Below are 15098 nucleotides of genomic sequence, written 5' to 3' on the forward strand. Positions count from 1 at the left end.
AGGAGGAATTGGTCCACCAGCCACCAACTCCCACTGGTCAAAGATTCACCCCAAGGCAGGGTCATTCCCTCCCACTCCCCACTGTGTTGGGCTATCCTGGGAATGGGAGAGGGAGTGGTGGTGGAGGGGGAGATAAGACATGGGGGCGGAGACATGGAGGAGGCGTGGCCTGAGGGCACCTGCTGCCAGATTGAGTCTGAAGGAAGCTGGCTGCAGTCCATGTGAAGAGGGTGCTGCTGCAGTGCCTGCAATGAGGGGGTAAAATGCCTGCTGTCAGATGAGGCCAAGAGGATCCGAAGAGGCACAGGAGAGGGGTGTGTAGAGCAAAGACCATGTCTCTTCCTGTCTTCCTCATCGCAGAGCTGGGCACAGGCCTGGGTTCACTGGGGCTCCAAGTCCCTGTGTCAAGCAGAATCCAGGTAGCATCTCTGTATAGAACAGAGACAGGCAACACAGTGGTGAGTGCAGGGCAAGCAGCTTGGGCAAAATGAAGTGCATGGATGGCCAGATTGTTCCCTGTGGACTGAGATAATCCAGGAAAGCTTCCTGGAGGAGGCAGACCTTGAGGAGGGCAGTACTCCACCATGGAATGCTTCCCCAGATGTTGGCATTGTGGAAGAGCACTAGACCAGAAACCAGTTTAGTCCTGGTTCTTCCAGTGAATTCCTGCAGATTCCTTCCCTTCTGTGGGCCTCAGCTGTGCTGTGTGTGCACTGAGCAAGTGCGCTTGGTGATTTCTAGCAAGCAGTCTGATTCCCGTGTTCTGGGTCTTTGAATCCAGACTGCTCAGTGGCAGCCAGACTGTATGTGAGGCAGTGGTAGGGGGGCTCTAGGAAGTTGTAGGACTTCGCAGGGTTTTGAGTGCTGGGGCCCAGACGGGTAGGGGTGGAGGGGTCCTAGACTGTTCCAGTGGGAGGGACAGAGAGGCTAAGGGCAGCAAGGGAGTGTATAGTGTAAGCCAAGCCTGGTGACTTCAGGTGTGGCTGGGCTGAGAGGCTGCTGGGGGACCACAGCTAAGCAGGCTGTGGGGGTGGGATTCGCAGCCCCTACACCATCTGAGACGACCACTGAATGACACGCTCTGGCCTAGCCAAGGGGTTCAGTCTTAAGTGACCAAGAGGCCAATGTGGAGATACAGTCTGCACTTCAGTTGTAGGGATTTCATCAACACAAAGGTGAGGAGACGTGTAATGAGAAGTAGGAATAAATACCCATGGGGCCAAGGGAACTACTGGTATGGGGCTGCAGGAGTAGTGCCAGGCTTTGGAGGGGTAGAGCCTAGAGGTGGGGAGGCCCGCAGGGCTCCAGCCAGGAAGGCTGAGGAGGTGGAGGCTCACTGGACTTCCCTTTGGGTTTCTAGATGGGTCCAGTGAGAAGTCAGCTGAAGAGGACACCACACAGTCACACCGAGGAGTGGTGAGCACACAGCTTTATGGAGCAGGTGGGGAGGGGGGTGAGGGGGCTGGTCCTCTGGGCCTGAATCTCCTTGACTGTGGAGCAGGCAATCCCAGCTATTGCCTTCATGTCTCATTTGTCCCCTGGGTCGGTTCCATTAGCCACCACCAGGTTCCAGGCTCCTCTTTAGACTTCCATTCTGGCTCCCACAGTGGCTGGTGAGGAAGGAGGGGTCTGGGGGAAAAAAAACACAGGGCAGAAGCAGGCCTCAAGCGTCCTGATTTCCCTCCTGGAAAATTCTGACACTGTCCTGTCCGGAGCCTGTGTCTGTCCTTATTCAGGCCACCTCTGGGCAGCATGTCTTCAGAGGGAGTGGCCTCTGACTTAGGCTGGCCTTCCATCCCGCTCCTAAGGTTCCAGTTCTCTGTCTGGGGTTACCTCACGTTTCCGGCTCCATCTTGACCCCTCTCCATCTTGGTCTAGCATTCAGATGAGCTAAACTGCCTGACTCTGGTCAGAAAGAAAAGATCTGGGAGAATGGGCTCACACCCTGACTCACCTTCCTGTCCATGCCTACCCTGTGAGCAGCTCCACCTGCGCTTTCCGCCTGGGTCACCTGGACCCTGGGACAGTCGAAGTGGGACTTCCCTCCCCAGAGGTCTGAACTAACGAGCCCTCCCTTCTCCTCTGCCAGCTCACCCCCTTTCCAGGCTAGGTCTTCTCTAGAGGGTCCTTGACCATGCCACCCACCTCCCTCCCGGCCCCTGCCATGCGTGCACGTGTGCTGTCGCTTCAGCTGTGTCCAAGTCTTTGCGACCCCGTGGACTGTAGCCTGCCACGCTCCTCTGTCCTTGGGATTCTCCAGGCAAGAATACTGGAGTTGCTGTGCCCTCCTCCAGGGGATCCTCCTGACCCAGGGATTGAACCTGCATGTCTTATGTCTCCTGCATTGGCAGGCAGGTTCTTTACCACTAGTGCCACCTGGGAAGCCTCTGTCCTTGTCATAGGAGGCAGCTAAGTGAAACCCACCAGACTTAGTTCCAGTAAGTAGTTCCAGCTATTCACTGATCTGCTGGATGATGTGGGTAAGTCATATAGGGGTGTTGGGCTCTTCAATTCCTTCTTGCCTCTATTTTACTTGACAAATATTTCCTGGGTACCTCCTGTGTTCCTGGGCCCATGCTGGGGGCTGGGACATAGTTTTCACTCTGGGAACTCCTGTGGGCTCAGTACAGACATTGAAGGACTGTCTCAGAGACTGTACAGTCAGGAAGGAGCTGCAGAAGAAGGAATGTGACTCAGTGTCAGTGAGGGGGTGATAAATTCCACCCCTGCCCCCAGCCCATTTGCTTCTTTCTCAATCCCCAATTTTTGGACCAGGAAGCTCCTGCTGTGTTTCACAGCCGTCACACATACCGTTTGCTTTCATCGCCAACCTTATCAAGACCTGATCTGGAGGTGTGGGGTCTTGGGGTGTTGGATTCAGAAAAGGGGCTCCTAAGATCCATCATCTCTCAGTCCTCTCACCTGGGGGATTCTGCAGTCAGGTGGGATCTTTGGAGGTCCATCCCCTGTCCCGTCACCTAAATCTTCTCAGACAAAGAATTTCCTGACGCTCATCCTCACTCCATTTCTTGAATATTAAGTTCTTGGGGTCCCTGATCACTTGCACCTTCCAGATCAAGACCTCAGCCCCCTCTGCTCACTCTTCAGCCCCAAGGTTCTGGCGCTGCCAGCTGAAGAAGGGCTCGGTGGAGGCTGGACTTCCAAACCACTGACCTCCAAGAGTCTTCAAAGATTCATTGCCTGGGAGTGTCTTTGACCCTATCAGACCTTCCTTCTGCCCAGAGCCTATGCCGTCACAAGAGCCACCTCAGGCCTCTCACTGCAGCCTGTTTTTCTGCTTCTGCACTGGCAGAGGCCCATCAGTGATCTTCATCTTTCCTGCCCTTTGCAGAGACATTCCCAGGATCCGTGTTCAGGGGACAGCGGGAGAAAGAGAGACCTGAGCACCCCGTCCCCCACCGGGCCCAGCGCCTCTCTGGGCTTCATCCCTCGCCACTTCCGACCAAAGGAGGCAGGCAGCACCACGGTCAAGATTGTTCTGAAGGAGAAACATAAGAAAGGTGGGAACCGGAGCCTCTGCAGACCCTGAGGTGGGAAACGGGGCCCCTGTCTGCTCCCACTTCCCATCCCTGCACTTCCACCCCTTGGTTCCCCAGTCTCAACTTGGCCGTGGGCTGGTAGACTCATAGAACATTAGATCTAAACTTCCATCTGACAAATGAGGACGCTGAGGTTCAGAGTATTGAGTTAAAGACAGAACCGGTTCTGGAACTAGGACTACAAGCCATATAACAATATTCTTTTGAGCATGATTTTGCTGGGAATTGAGAGGCAGAGAAGAGAGAGATGAAAATGGTCCCTTTCCTCAAGGGACTCATAGACTAGTAGGGGAGACAAGCATGTAAATCAATTATTACAAGATAAGAAGGTATTGAGGGAAAGGTTTTGATGAAGGAAGGGGGAAGCAGAGCTGGGCTGCAGGAGGATGGTTGGGATGGATCACGGAAGCAGGTCAAGGAGACAACTGTGGAGCAGATGGGGAGAGAGACCTCACTGCATGGCACCCTGATTGGTGGAGTGGGAGGAGCCACAGTGGCATCCGTCCAGCCCCCCTCTGACAGATGGGACACTGAGGCTGTGAAAACACACGGGACCTGCCCACGCTCGCATGGCCAGGTATTGATAGCACAGGTCTCCTACCATCAGGCCAGCCCTATCCACACCCCACCATGGGTGCCCATGACAGGCAGGGAGGACTCTTCATCTTCAACAAGAACTTACCGGTCCCACCTCTGCCCTGAGTGCTGAGATGGGGAATGTCAGGGACAGGGGACTGGTTTATTCCCTGGCCTCTACAAGCAGTGTGGCTGGGCCAGATTGGTGAAGCAGGGGCACCTCAGGGACCTACCCTCACCCATTACTGGACTCTGTCCCAAGCCCAAGGTACTGACCCTCCTCCCTTCCTGCCTTCCTTGGCCCAGCCTGTGTGCATGGTGGGAAGACATACTCCCATGGGGAGGTGTGGCACCCAGCCTTCCGCTCCTTCGGACCCCTGCCCTGCATCCTGTGCACCTGTCAGGATGGCCGCCAGGACTGCCAGCGGGTGATCTGCCCCACTGCGTACCCCTGCCATCACCCTGAGAAAGTAGCCGGGAAGTGCTGCAAGATTTGTCCAGGTACAAAGACAGCCTGGGGGCAGGGAGGGCACTGGCTAGAGCAAGGCCTGGGTCTCTCTCCCCAGGGCACAGACAGGTAGAACGTCTCCTGTGGGCATGGATAGATGGGGCATGGACTCAGAGTCAGGGGGTTCAGGGGCTTTTAGATGCACAGAATGCTGGAAACATGGCAGTGAGAAATGCCCAACTCACATAATACGAGACTTACAGAACCATCTAGTGCTACAGATCCAGGCTCTCAGGCACATACAGAATCAAGTAATGTCCTGGATTCAGTGAAGTCATAAAATCTTAGGCTATTTTTTAGGACTTTTTAAAAAAATTAATTTATTCTTTTATTGAAGGATAATTGCTTTACAGAATTTTGTTGTTTTCTGTCAAACCTCAACATGAATCACCCATAGGTATACATATATCCCCTCCCTTTTGAACCTCCTTTTAAGAGGAATGAGTACTTATCATGTGCCACATAGATATTTTGCCTGAGTTCATGCAATCCTCACGACAATGGACAGGGTGGTCATCTTAATTTCCGTTTTACAAAATGAGAAGATAAATACCTTGTCCCAAGTCCCAAAACTGTAAGTGACAGAGTTGGGATATGAACCCTGTCTGTCTTATTCCAAAGACAATGCTCTCCTTTTTTTTTTTTTTCGGCCATGCCATGAGGCTTGCTGGATCTTAGTTTCCCGACCTGGGATTGAACTCAGGCCACAGCAGTGAAAGAGCCCAGGGCTAACCACTTGGACTGCCAGGGAATCCCCACAAAGACAATATTCTTGATCACTGTTGTCTTCCTTCCGTCCTCATCAACATATGGGAAAACTGAGACCCAGAGAAGGGAAGGGACTTTCCTAAGTCACACAACAAAGGAGCAATGAAGCTGGAATAGAAGTCCTTCTAAAACCTCTCCCGTATCACACTCACCATCGTCATTACTGCCAACATCACCTCAACCTCTCCCAAGCCTTCCCTTCTGTGTGTGTTCATTGTGAGCCTGTGTTTGGTGGTATGAGTCACTCAAAAGACTTGATTCCTTCCCTTGACCTTATGGGTCTATTTTAGAGAGAAAACACAGCCGAGCAGTTTTAAGGCCACACAGGGCAGTGTGGGATTAAGGGCATGAGTGAAAGGCATAAGCAGGAAGGTTTTAAAAGCTAAGGGTGGGAGGAAAGGGCAGAGGGTGGGGGGAACAAAGCTTCTAGAAGTCAGGCTTCCAGAGTTGCCGGCTGAGTTCTTTCAACAGTGACCGTAGGATTAATGGCTGTGCAGGAAAAAACGTCAGAGCATCTCATTGAGAAGAGCAGCCTGTGACTGTCAGCAGGAGTTGTTGTAAGGGGCGGGCCGGTTCCCTCAAGCCTGGAAGGAAGGCAGGTGGGGTCGAAGGCGCTGTCCTGGTCACATCTCTGACAGGGCTGGCTACAAAGCTGAAAGGAGAAGAACGGGGAAGAAACAGGAAGGAAACGCTGAGAACCGACTGTGCACCCAGTATTGTACTATGATTTCAGAGTTTACTTAATTCTTCCATCTCAGTTATTTCACAAATGAGATAGCTGAGTGGCTATGATTATCCTAAGTCTCCACCTGCCCCAGAATTTGCTGTCAGGAGATGTGAGTTTGCATGGGTTTGCTCCCTGACATACTTATCTACCTAACTTACTCTTCTAGCCAAAGACAGGTTACTTCACCTTTCTGAGCCTTAGACATAGAGTTGATGGAAGTGCTTTATGAATTGCAAATCAAAACCAAGACATAAGGGATAACAATCACTTATAGATTAATAAACAGTAGGGGCAAGGTGAGAGAGAAGCATGATGGCATGATGGATGAGGGTTCAACTCGAATTCTCTTTATTTATTTGGCCATGCATGCAGCCTGCAAAATCTTAGTTCTCCAACCAGGGATCAAACCCAGGCCCACAGCAGTGGAAGTGTGGAGTCTTAACCACTGGACAGCGAGGGAACTCCTTTTTTTTTTCTTTATTTATTTTAAAATACATTTCTCTTTCTCTTTTTTTTTGCTGCACTGCACAGTTTGTAGGATCTTAGTTCCCCAACCAAGAGTTGAACCCAGGCCCTCAACAGTGAAAACACAGAGTCCTAACCACTGAATCACCCAGGAATTCTCTTGAACTCTCTATGAGAATGGCTTTGGCTTGTTGCTGGGCTCCTTCACAAACACACGTAGTCTTGGGCTTACCCTCAGATCCTACTCCATTTCCCCTTAAAGATATTGAGACAGCTTATAGCTTTTAGCTGGACACCTCAAAGGTCTTCATAATTAGTAAGAGTCTAGAAGGTGGGGAGATGTGTAGGGATTTAGTCCTTCATTCCCTGAAAGACAGTCAGGGAGTATTGATACATGGAAAGTTCTGGGAATGTCCTTGAAATTCCAACATGTCAAGGCTTTATGACTGGATCCAATTTGCAGGATCCAGAAGCAAACATTACCACCATCCCCCCCCCACCCCCCACTACAGTCGCCATCATCACGGTTATCACCACCTGCTCCGTGTGACACTCCATCATCATCACTGCCATCAGCGCCTCAACCTCTCCCAAACCTTTCCTTCTATTCATTGTGAGCCTGTGTTTGGCGATGTGAGTGACTCAAAAGACTTGAAGAACAGGATTCCTGCCTTTCCCCCTCTGGGTTTATTTTAGAGAGAAAACATACCCAAATGAAACAACTACAAGGCAATGCAAGGCAGCATGGAACTAAGGGCATGAGTGAGAGGCATAAGCAAGAAGGGTTAACAGCTATAGGTGGGAGGATATAGGGTGAACTAAGCAGTTCCAGGTGGGCTGCCTGGAGGAGGTGGAAGGTGAGCTGGGCCCTGAAGGGTGAGAAGCTTTCTGACAGGCTAATCAATGGGAGGAGACTAGGGGAGAGGCCCCCTCTCTGTTCCCCAGAAATCTCCTTGTCTTCCCAGGGGCACCAGAACTTTCCCAAGGACCCTAATGACCCTGAGGGAGATGTCAGCCCCAGTGGTCCCTCTTCCTGGGCTACCAGGAGTGGGGAGACAGAGCGTTCACAGCTCCTTGTCTCTTCCAGAGGACAAGGCAGACTCGGGCCACAGTGAGATCAGTGCCACCAAGTGTCCGAAGGCGCCAGGTCGAGTTCTCGTTCACACGTCAGTATCCCCAAGCCCGGACAACCTGCGTCGCTTTGCCCTCGAGCGTGAGGCCTCTGAGCAGGTGGAGATCTACCTCTGGAAGCTGGTGAAAGGTGAGCACTGGTCCATTCCCACTGTGGCCTGTCCCCCTTCCTGTGCTCCAGCCGCCCCCTCCCAGGGGTCTTAGGGAATTGATTAAGTGCCTCTGGCCCAAGAAGACCTGCCTCAGGTCATCTTCCAGCTCTGAGTCCCAGATTCCAAGATAGAGGGAGACAGTGACTCTGACAGTGTGATACTCGCGCCCACTCTGAGATGCCAGAGCCTTGAAGTGCTCCCTCTCCTGGGGGAAAGGGGTTGTTACACTTTGTGAGGAGCCAGGACAGAGTAATGCCTACCCCAATGAACCAGAGCTGTCCATTGGTAGAATTTCAGCAGACTGGGAGGAGAGATCTTTTCAGGCAGGAGGGCCCTCACAGCTCCCTCAAATCCTCAAGGCCAGTCTCATCTAGCCTTTCCTTTATGGTGGATCCTATCCCTCTACGGTAAGTCAACATATTTCTCATTCTGTGAGAAACTTACCCTGTTCAGCAGGCTGCTTCTATCACCAACTGAAGGTTAAGAGAAGGGAATTGCCGAGAGTTCAGCTTTGGGGCTCTTCTTGTTAAATGTAAATCCCCTGGGTAGAGTAAAACAAATTAAACCTTTAACTGGGAATTAGTTCTAAGGTCACTTCTCTCTACTGATGTGGTTGGCTGGCAGTGGGGAGGTGGAGGGGATGGGGGGCGGAAGAGGGAATGATAATAAGAACGATGACAATGATAATAACAACCAATGTGTGAAGCACTTTGAAATTTACAAAGTGCTTTCACATTCATCATTTCATTTGATCCTCAACGATCCTGAGAGTTAGGTATTATTATCCCCATTTTACAGATGAGGAAACTGAGGCTCAGAGAGGTGAAGTACCTGGCCCAAGGCCACACAGCCAGTAAGTGGAGGAGCTAGAGCCCAGGTCTTGTGACGTCAGATGCGGCTCTTTCCCTGCTCTACTCTACCCCCTGTCGTGGGAGGAATGGACCAAGAAAGTGGAGCTGTTCAGCCTGGAGAAGAGAAGACTCAGGGGAACAGGACCGCTGGCTTCATGGCTCTGAAGGACTGCCCCAGGCAGAGGGAGCATTTGTGCTCTGAGTGACCACAAGGGTCAAAACAACAAGCAGGGGCTTTGGAATCAGACAGACCTAGGTTTGAATCCCGGCTCTGCCATTTCTTAGCTGTGTGGCCTCGGGCAATCACTTGACCTCTCTGGGCCTCAAATTTCTCTCCTGTGAATGGGAGAGAAGGGGCTTGAGAGGCTGAAGTGAAATGACATAGGTACCACCCCCGACCCATAGTAGGTGCTAAAAATGTCTGCATCCTTCTCACCCCACCTCACTGGCTGGGTTAGAATGGCAGAGAAGCACGTTTCTGTTAATGAGAGGAAGTGCCTTCTCAACCTGAAGTCTTCCTGCAGTGGAAGGGAGGGAGCAAGTTCCTTTCACAGAAATGTGTAAGCAAGAACAGGGGCGGGACTTGACCAGAGGCTGAGGGGGAGGTTCAGTAATCCTTATGGTTGCTCTGAGCACTGGGAGTCCATCAGTCCCTGGACAGGTGGGGTTGCAAGTTTATGCTGGGCCTCCTCCCACCCGCTCTGGCACCACAGAAAGTAACAGGCCAAGCCTCTGTCCTCAGGCCCTCCTGGATTGCAGGAGCTCCCTGGGAGTCGAGCTGGTCAGGGAAACCTTCATGGAGGGTGGGCCTGGGCTGGACAGGATGTAAAAAAGGCAAGACGGGCACACTGCGGCAACAGCCTCAAACTCTGGCTCCAGAGCCCATGCTTGTATGTCCGGCGCTCTGTGACTGGTGAGTAGCAGGGACTATGTATAATGTCAGCAGTTCACAGACGTAAGAAACCGGAAGGGTATGTATTGTATTAATTCCCCATTTTGCAGATAAGAAAACTGAGTCTGAGAGGTAAAATGACTTGCTCAAAATCACACAGTTTAAACAGTAAAAATTCAAACCCAGGTCTTAACTATCCCCAGTGCCACCTCCACAAAGGTGACCTTACGCTTTTAGGGAAGGACCCGAGGAAGGCACAGGATGGCAGAGATGGGAGAGTCATAGCTCAAGGCCAAATCTCATTACCAGGGGTGCAGCGAAAAGGAAGAAGTGGGGAGGACGCCTCAATTTCACAATGCCAGGCCCTGCCACCCTCTCACTAGCAAACCTACCCACCCTATCACCTTCTAAGCCCCTGGGTGGCTGAAATACCCCATCAACACCCCCCATTCCCTCCCTGTCCCAGGCAGAGAAAGTCAAAACAAACTCTCCCAAGGGCCGATTGTCAGTGGGAGACTGTTGCTGTTTCCTCACCCAGACAAGTGGAAACAGCAGCCCTGGGTGTCAGGAGAGGAAGAGGAGAATTGACCTGGAGACAAAGTGAGCTGAAAACTGGGCTGAGACCACACCAGAGTGGGGCCAGCTCCAGGCCCATAGTCTGAGCAGAGAACTGGCTTAGCGTTAAGGACTTTTCAATTCTAGCATTTCAAGAGGAGAAGGGACCTCAGGGTTCTCAATTCCTCCCCTGCTAGGGAAGGAAGTCCCTCTGTTAACCTCCCTGATGGTCTCGAGCCCCTGACTGCACTCAGCCCCACCTCACCTCCAGACAGGTGGTTCACTTGCCATTCTGGGAATGGCTGTGCTCGAGAAGGTTCTTCAGTAAGCCGAGCCTGTCCTGTCTCTTGGAACTCACCCACCACTACACCTCTGCCTGGGACACAGAACCCAGCCACTCTCAGGCCTGGCACACCCTTCACAGGTCAAAAGATAACCCTTCACCCTTCACAACCATGACCCTCAGACAAGCTCTTGCTTCTAGGCCCAAGCGCCCAGACCTTTCAATCACGCTTTGTAAGTGACAGCATGGAGACCTCCCTCTTCCCATTCACTTCTCCAATTTGTGTTTGGGGGTTTGTGCAGTGGTAGGCTGGGGCACCAGGACGCATCCTCGTCTCATACCTGTGATGCAGCCTGGGCCTCTGGAGCAAGTCTCTCCCATATTCTGTCCCTGGCACCGGGGTGGGGGACCTGAGCACAGCGCTGGGTATTCCCGGCTTCCTGGAGCTCAGTCCCAGGACCAGAGCAGTCTGTGCCCCTAGGTGGGATCCCACCCGCATTCCCATAAGCAAGGCCAGTTCTTGGTTTTCTTGAGGGTGGTACTGGCCTAGCAGAGGCCTTGCTGTCACATCTGTTCTTTCTGGCCACAGCCCCTGGTGGCAACAGCTGGCGCGACCTCATAGCCCAAGTGCTTAGGGCTTTAGCACCATGTGTGGTGCCTGTGGCCAGCTCCCCGGGGGGATACAAACATCAGGAGATCCAGCTAATACCTCATTCCCCCTCAGGGCCTGGCCTAGACAGGGTACTCATATATTTGCTTATCCATCCATCCAGGGATTCATTCATTCATTCCTTCAGCATGCCTAATATGGGCCAGGTTCAGGGAACCCAAGAAGAGAGTCCTCTCCATTCCCAGTCTGGTGGAGGAGGCAAGAACAGACACAATGATAGCATACTAGAAATAGGAACAATCACAAACAGAAGCCAAGAGGTGTGGGCAACCCAAGGAGGAAATTATAACTATTTAAGGGAGGAGGGAGAATCAGGAAGACTTCCCAGGTAAGGCTGGGAGGATGAGAGGTTCACCTGTGGCAACAGAAAACGGAGTTTGGCAGAAGGGATGGCAAATGGGAAGGCTTGACCCCTTCAGGGACCTCAAGGAGTTGGTTAGGGCTGGAGCACAGGCAAGGGATGGGGTGAACTGAGCCTTGAGTGGAAAGGGTGCCTACAACCCTGACACCTGTAGTGCTTTGGTGTCTGAAGCAGATCACCTGTTGATTTTTATCATATGTTCTATGTCCAGAAAAAAAAAGACTGATTAGGCCCTACAGGCCTGGCAGCTTCCCATCCTCCCTCCCTCCCTCCTTCCCTCCTTGCCCCTCTGCATTGTTGACAGGTGAGGGGTATGAGCACAGGATGATGATGGTGAGAGGAGCAGGGTCATGGAAGGAGCGGGTGAAAGGGTAACAGGCATGTTTTCCAATGCCTGCAGCCGGGATCACAGATGAGAGGTGGGGTTAAAGGTCAGAAGTCTAGGGTAGTGACCCAGGTAAGACACGATGGGGCCCAGAAGGGAAGGGTGACACTGGGGGATAGGGTGAACAGATTCAAAATATTTAGGAAACTGAGTCCTCAGGATTGGGTGTCTGGTCAGAATAGGGGAAGGAAGGGAGGTGACTAGGTCTGTCCTGGGTCTAAGTCACCCCATTTCACTGACCACACACCCTCCCTTTCCTGCTCATGCCCTTGTCTTTGCCCTCAGGAATCTTCCACTTAATTCAGATCAAGAAAGTCAGGAAGCAAGACTTCCAGAAAGAGGCGCAGAACTTCCGGCTGCTCACCGGCACCCACGAAGGTGGGACCCTGGGCCGAAGACAGGGGCCTGGGAAGAGAGTCGGGCTAGAAGCTGGGGAGTTCCAGGCTGCTGGTGCTGGGAGGGGGGTGCTGTCAGCCACAGACGTCAGTTCCCGGCACAGGAATCCAGTGGGTGTCTGGGCCAGAGATTTCCCAACTCAGGCACTCGAGAGCTCGGGAGCAGGAAGGTGAAGCAGAGCCAGCTGGATCTGCTCTTGGGGCGAGGGAGACAGGGCTGTCAGAGGGGACTCTGAGCCCCTAAATCCTGGTCCTGCGTAGTCCCTCTACTGGAACCTCTCCCACTGAAACCTCCTAACCACGTTCCTACAGAGGCCCCCAGCTTACTCCCCACCACCCTGAGGAAGATGGACCCAGGGGGGTGGAGAGGAAGTCACAGAGGGGAGGTCACCAACAGGTGTCAGGCTGAAGGTGGGCTCCTGTGCCAGAACCCTTTGGGATTATGGGGGTAGGATGGGGTCCCCATCTCCTTCCCCTCTGTGGGCTTCAAACCCAGTCTACTCGGTCCTCCTTGTCCCAAGTTTTCCCCACCCCAGTCACCCTGCCTCAGTTGTGCACATGTATGCACACGCACACACTACAAATACACCCTTACACATACATACTCTGCACACCCACACACAACTCTTCCTCTTTTCTCCATGCAGGTCACTGGAACATCTTCCTAGCCCAGACCCCGGAGCTGAAGGTCACAGCCAGTCCAGACAAAATGACCAAGACCTTATAACAAAGATCTGAACAGTTGCAGATATGAGCTTTATCATTTTTGTTGTTATATATTAATAAATAAGAAGTTGCATTACCCCTCAACCCTGCCTGTTGAGTCTGTTTCCAGTCTCTGCGTGTTCTCATAGTGATTACAGGCAGGCCTGGTTATCCCCATTTTACAGGGCTGGGAACTGAGGTGCAGAAGGGGCAGAGGCTGGCCCCAGTCCTCACAGTGAGTGGTTTTGAGGGCCAGGGCTAGTAACCACCCCACCCCCCACCCTGCCTTCTGACCCAGGCCCTTGTCTGCCATCGTGGCCTCTCCCCTGCTCTGGGCTGCTGCTGTCCGCAGCCCCCCAGCTACAGCGCCTCCTGCTTTTGTGGGCAGCCCCCTTCCCATAAGTCTTTGGCACTGAGCCTAGTGAGGGGGACTGACTCCAGTCAGCCAGCCAAGGGGTATGCACGAAATCTCAGAGTACTTTCCCAGCAGATAGTGCAGGGGTCCTGACAGTCGTCAGCTACACTCTACAATGAGGACACAGAGTTGAGGGAGGAGCAGTAATTTGCCTGAAGCCACAGAGCAGGGTGGTAGCAGATTCGGAATTGTATGCCAGGTCTCTTGCTCCAAGCCCGCACTCCTTCCCATTCCACCGTGACCAATGTTATAAACCCGAATATTCTCACCTCAGAGGCTTTCCAAGACTTGGCAGTCAGATTGCCAGCCTTGGCACCACGGTCTGGGAAGAAGGCCTAACAGTTACAATTAAAGACAACATCAGTCATTTATCCTGCCCATGGGTACAGTTCCTTTCCCTTTCAAAGATGTTTTAATGCCCATGATTCTACTTAAGGTGAACAATATAGGAATTACCCCCATTTTAGAGAGGAGAAGACAGAGGCTCAGAATCACCCAGTGTCTTCCCCAAAGCCTCACAGTGATGAGTGGTGAAGCCAGGACCAGAGCTCAGACCTACTGACTTGCAGACCTGTGCTCTCATCCGCAGTCACATGTCACCCCCCGCCCCCATCCCCAAACCTGATGCGAAGCCATGGAGAGATGGTGTCAAGCGGCCTGTGAGCTGGATTTTGCCACCTGCAGCCACGTGGCTCTGCTCTGAGCCCCTGTCTTGTCCCTGGGCATCTGAGGTTGAGGAAGTCAGCTAAGCTGTCTCCCAACACCGCCCTCACTGACAGGGGTGAGTATCATCCTCCTCAAAGTCCCCCTACGTGCTCCCCAGGGCCTTTTCTGAGACAGTGGGGTTTGAGGAACATGCCTGAAATCTCCCCCTCATCCTTGGAGTAAAAAGACATCCAGCTCCTCCCAGCTTCTGCCTGTCCCTCCTGGAGAAGACTCCTCATTCCAGCCTGGCTTGCTCACCACATGGGGTTAATTTGAAGTCCAGGGTGGCTTCTGAATCTCCTGAGTTGAAAGTCTAGGAATCAGTTAACACCGTTAACTGGTCATCCTTCAGCCTAGCTCAGATGTCTTCTACTCAGTGGAGATTTCCCTATCTCCTGGAACCTACCTCCGCCCCTCCCAGCACAGGGACCCCTTCCTTCGCTGGAGAATGGGGTTGGAGGCAGGGATCTGTGAGCAGAGGCATTTCCTGGACCTCAGGACAGTAATGACTTCCTTGTATACTTGTCCTGATGTTGCAGGCCAACCACCTCCCTGGTTTCTCTGATGGACTTATTCAAAGATTGTGCTATACACCCCAAATCTTTCCCACCGTGGGAGGCATGTTCAGCACATCAGAACCTCCTGACTTTGGTCCAGAGCTTTCTGAGTGTGTCAACACACTCAGAATCTCTAAGCAGCTCTCCCAGGGTTTGACATCACTCTGAGTTGTATTTTCCTTCCCTTTATTCATTCTTAAAACACTTTCTGAGCTACTCTGGTCTAGGCCTTGTGCTAGATGACCAACACGATATAAGGAACCAACATGGTTCCCTGCCTGTCCTGAGTGAGCCAAAATCTTGAGCAGGAGATGAGTCTTTACAACACCATGAGTGCAAGGGCTGTGACCACAGGGCCATGGGGAACATAGCCCCCTGCCCAGATGGAGAACACTTCGCGGGGTCTGAAGGATAAGCAAGAGTTAGAAGAAAAGGTG

General features: G+C 52.4%; 1 protein-coding gene across 2 annotated transcripts in view; it reads left to right on the top strand.

The window, feature by feature from the left end:
- The window catches only part of CHRDL2 (chordin like 2), a 34073-nt gene extending 20995 nt beyond the window's left edge, over nt 1–13078 (top strand). The window contains exons 6-12 of one of the 2 annotated variants that reach the window (XM_025266425.3): nt 1361–1416; nt 3353–3521; nt 4443–4637; nt 7692–7865; nt 8686–8740; nt 12170–12262; nt 12927–13078. In XM_025266425.3, the coding sequence (XP_025122210.1) occupies nt 1361–1416; nt 3353–3521; nt 4443–4637; nt 7692–7865; nt 8686–8740; nt 12170–12262; nt 12927–13017 (833 nt within the window). In that variant the 3' untranslated portion in view covers nt 13018–13078. The remainder of the gene's footprint in view (nt 1–1360; nt 1417–3352; nt 3522–4442; nt 4638–7691; nt 7866–8685; nt 8741–12169; nt 12263–12926) is intronic. The other variant, XM_025266426.3, reaches the window with a different exon arrangement.
- The last annotated feature ends 2020 nt before the right edge of the window (nt 13079–15098 follow it).

The sequence above is a fragment of the Bubalus bubalis genome, chromosome 16 (assembly GCF_019923935.1).
Source record: "Bubalus bubalis isolate 160015118507 breed Murrah chromosome 16, NDDB_SH_1, whole genome shotgun sequence".
Classification (NCBI taxonomy): Eukaryota; Metazoa; Chordata; class Mammalia; order Artiodactyla; family Bovidae; genus Bubalus; species Bubalus bubalis.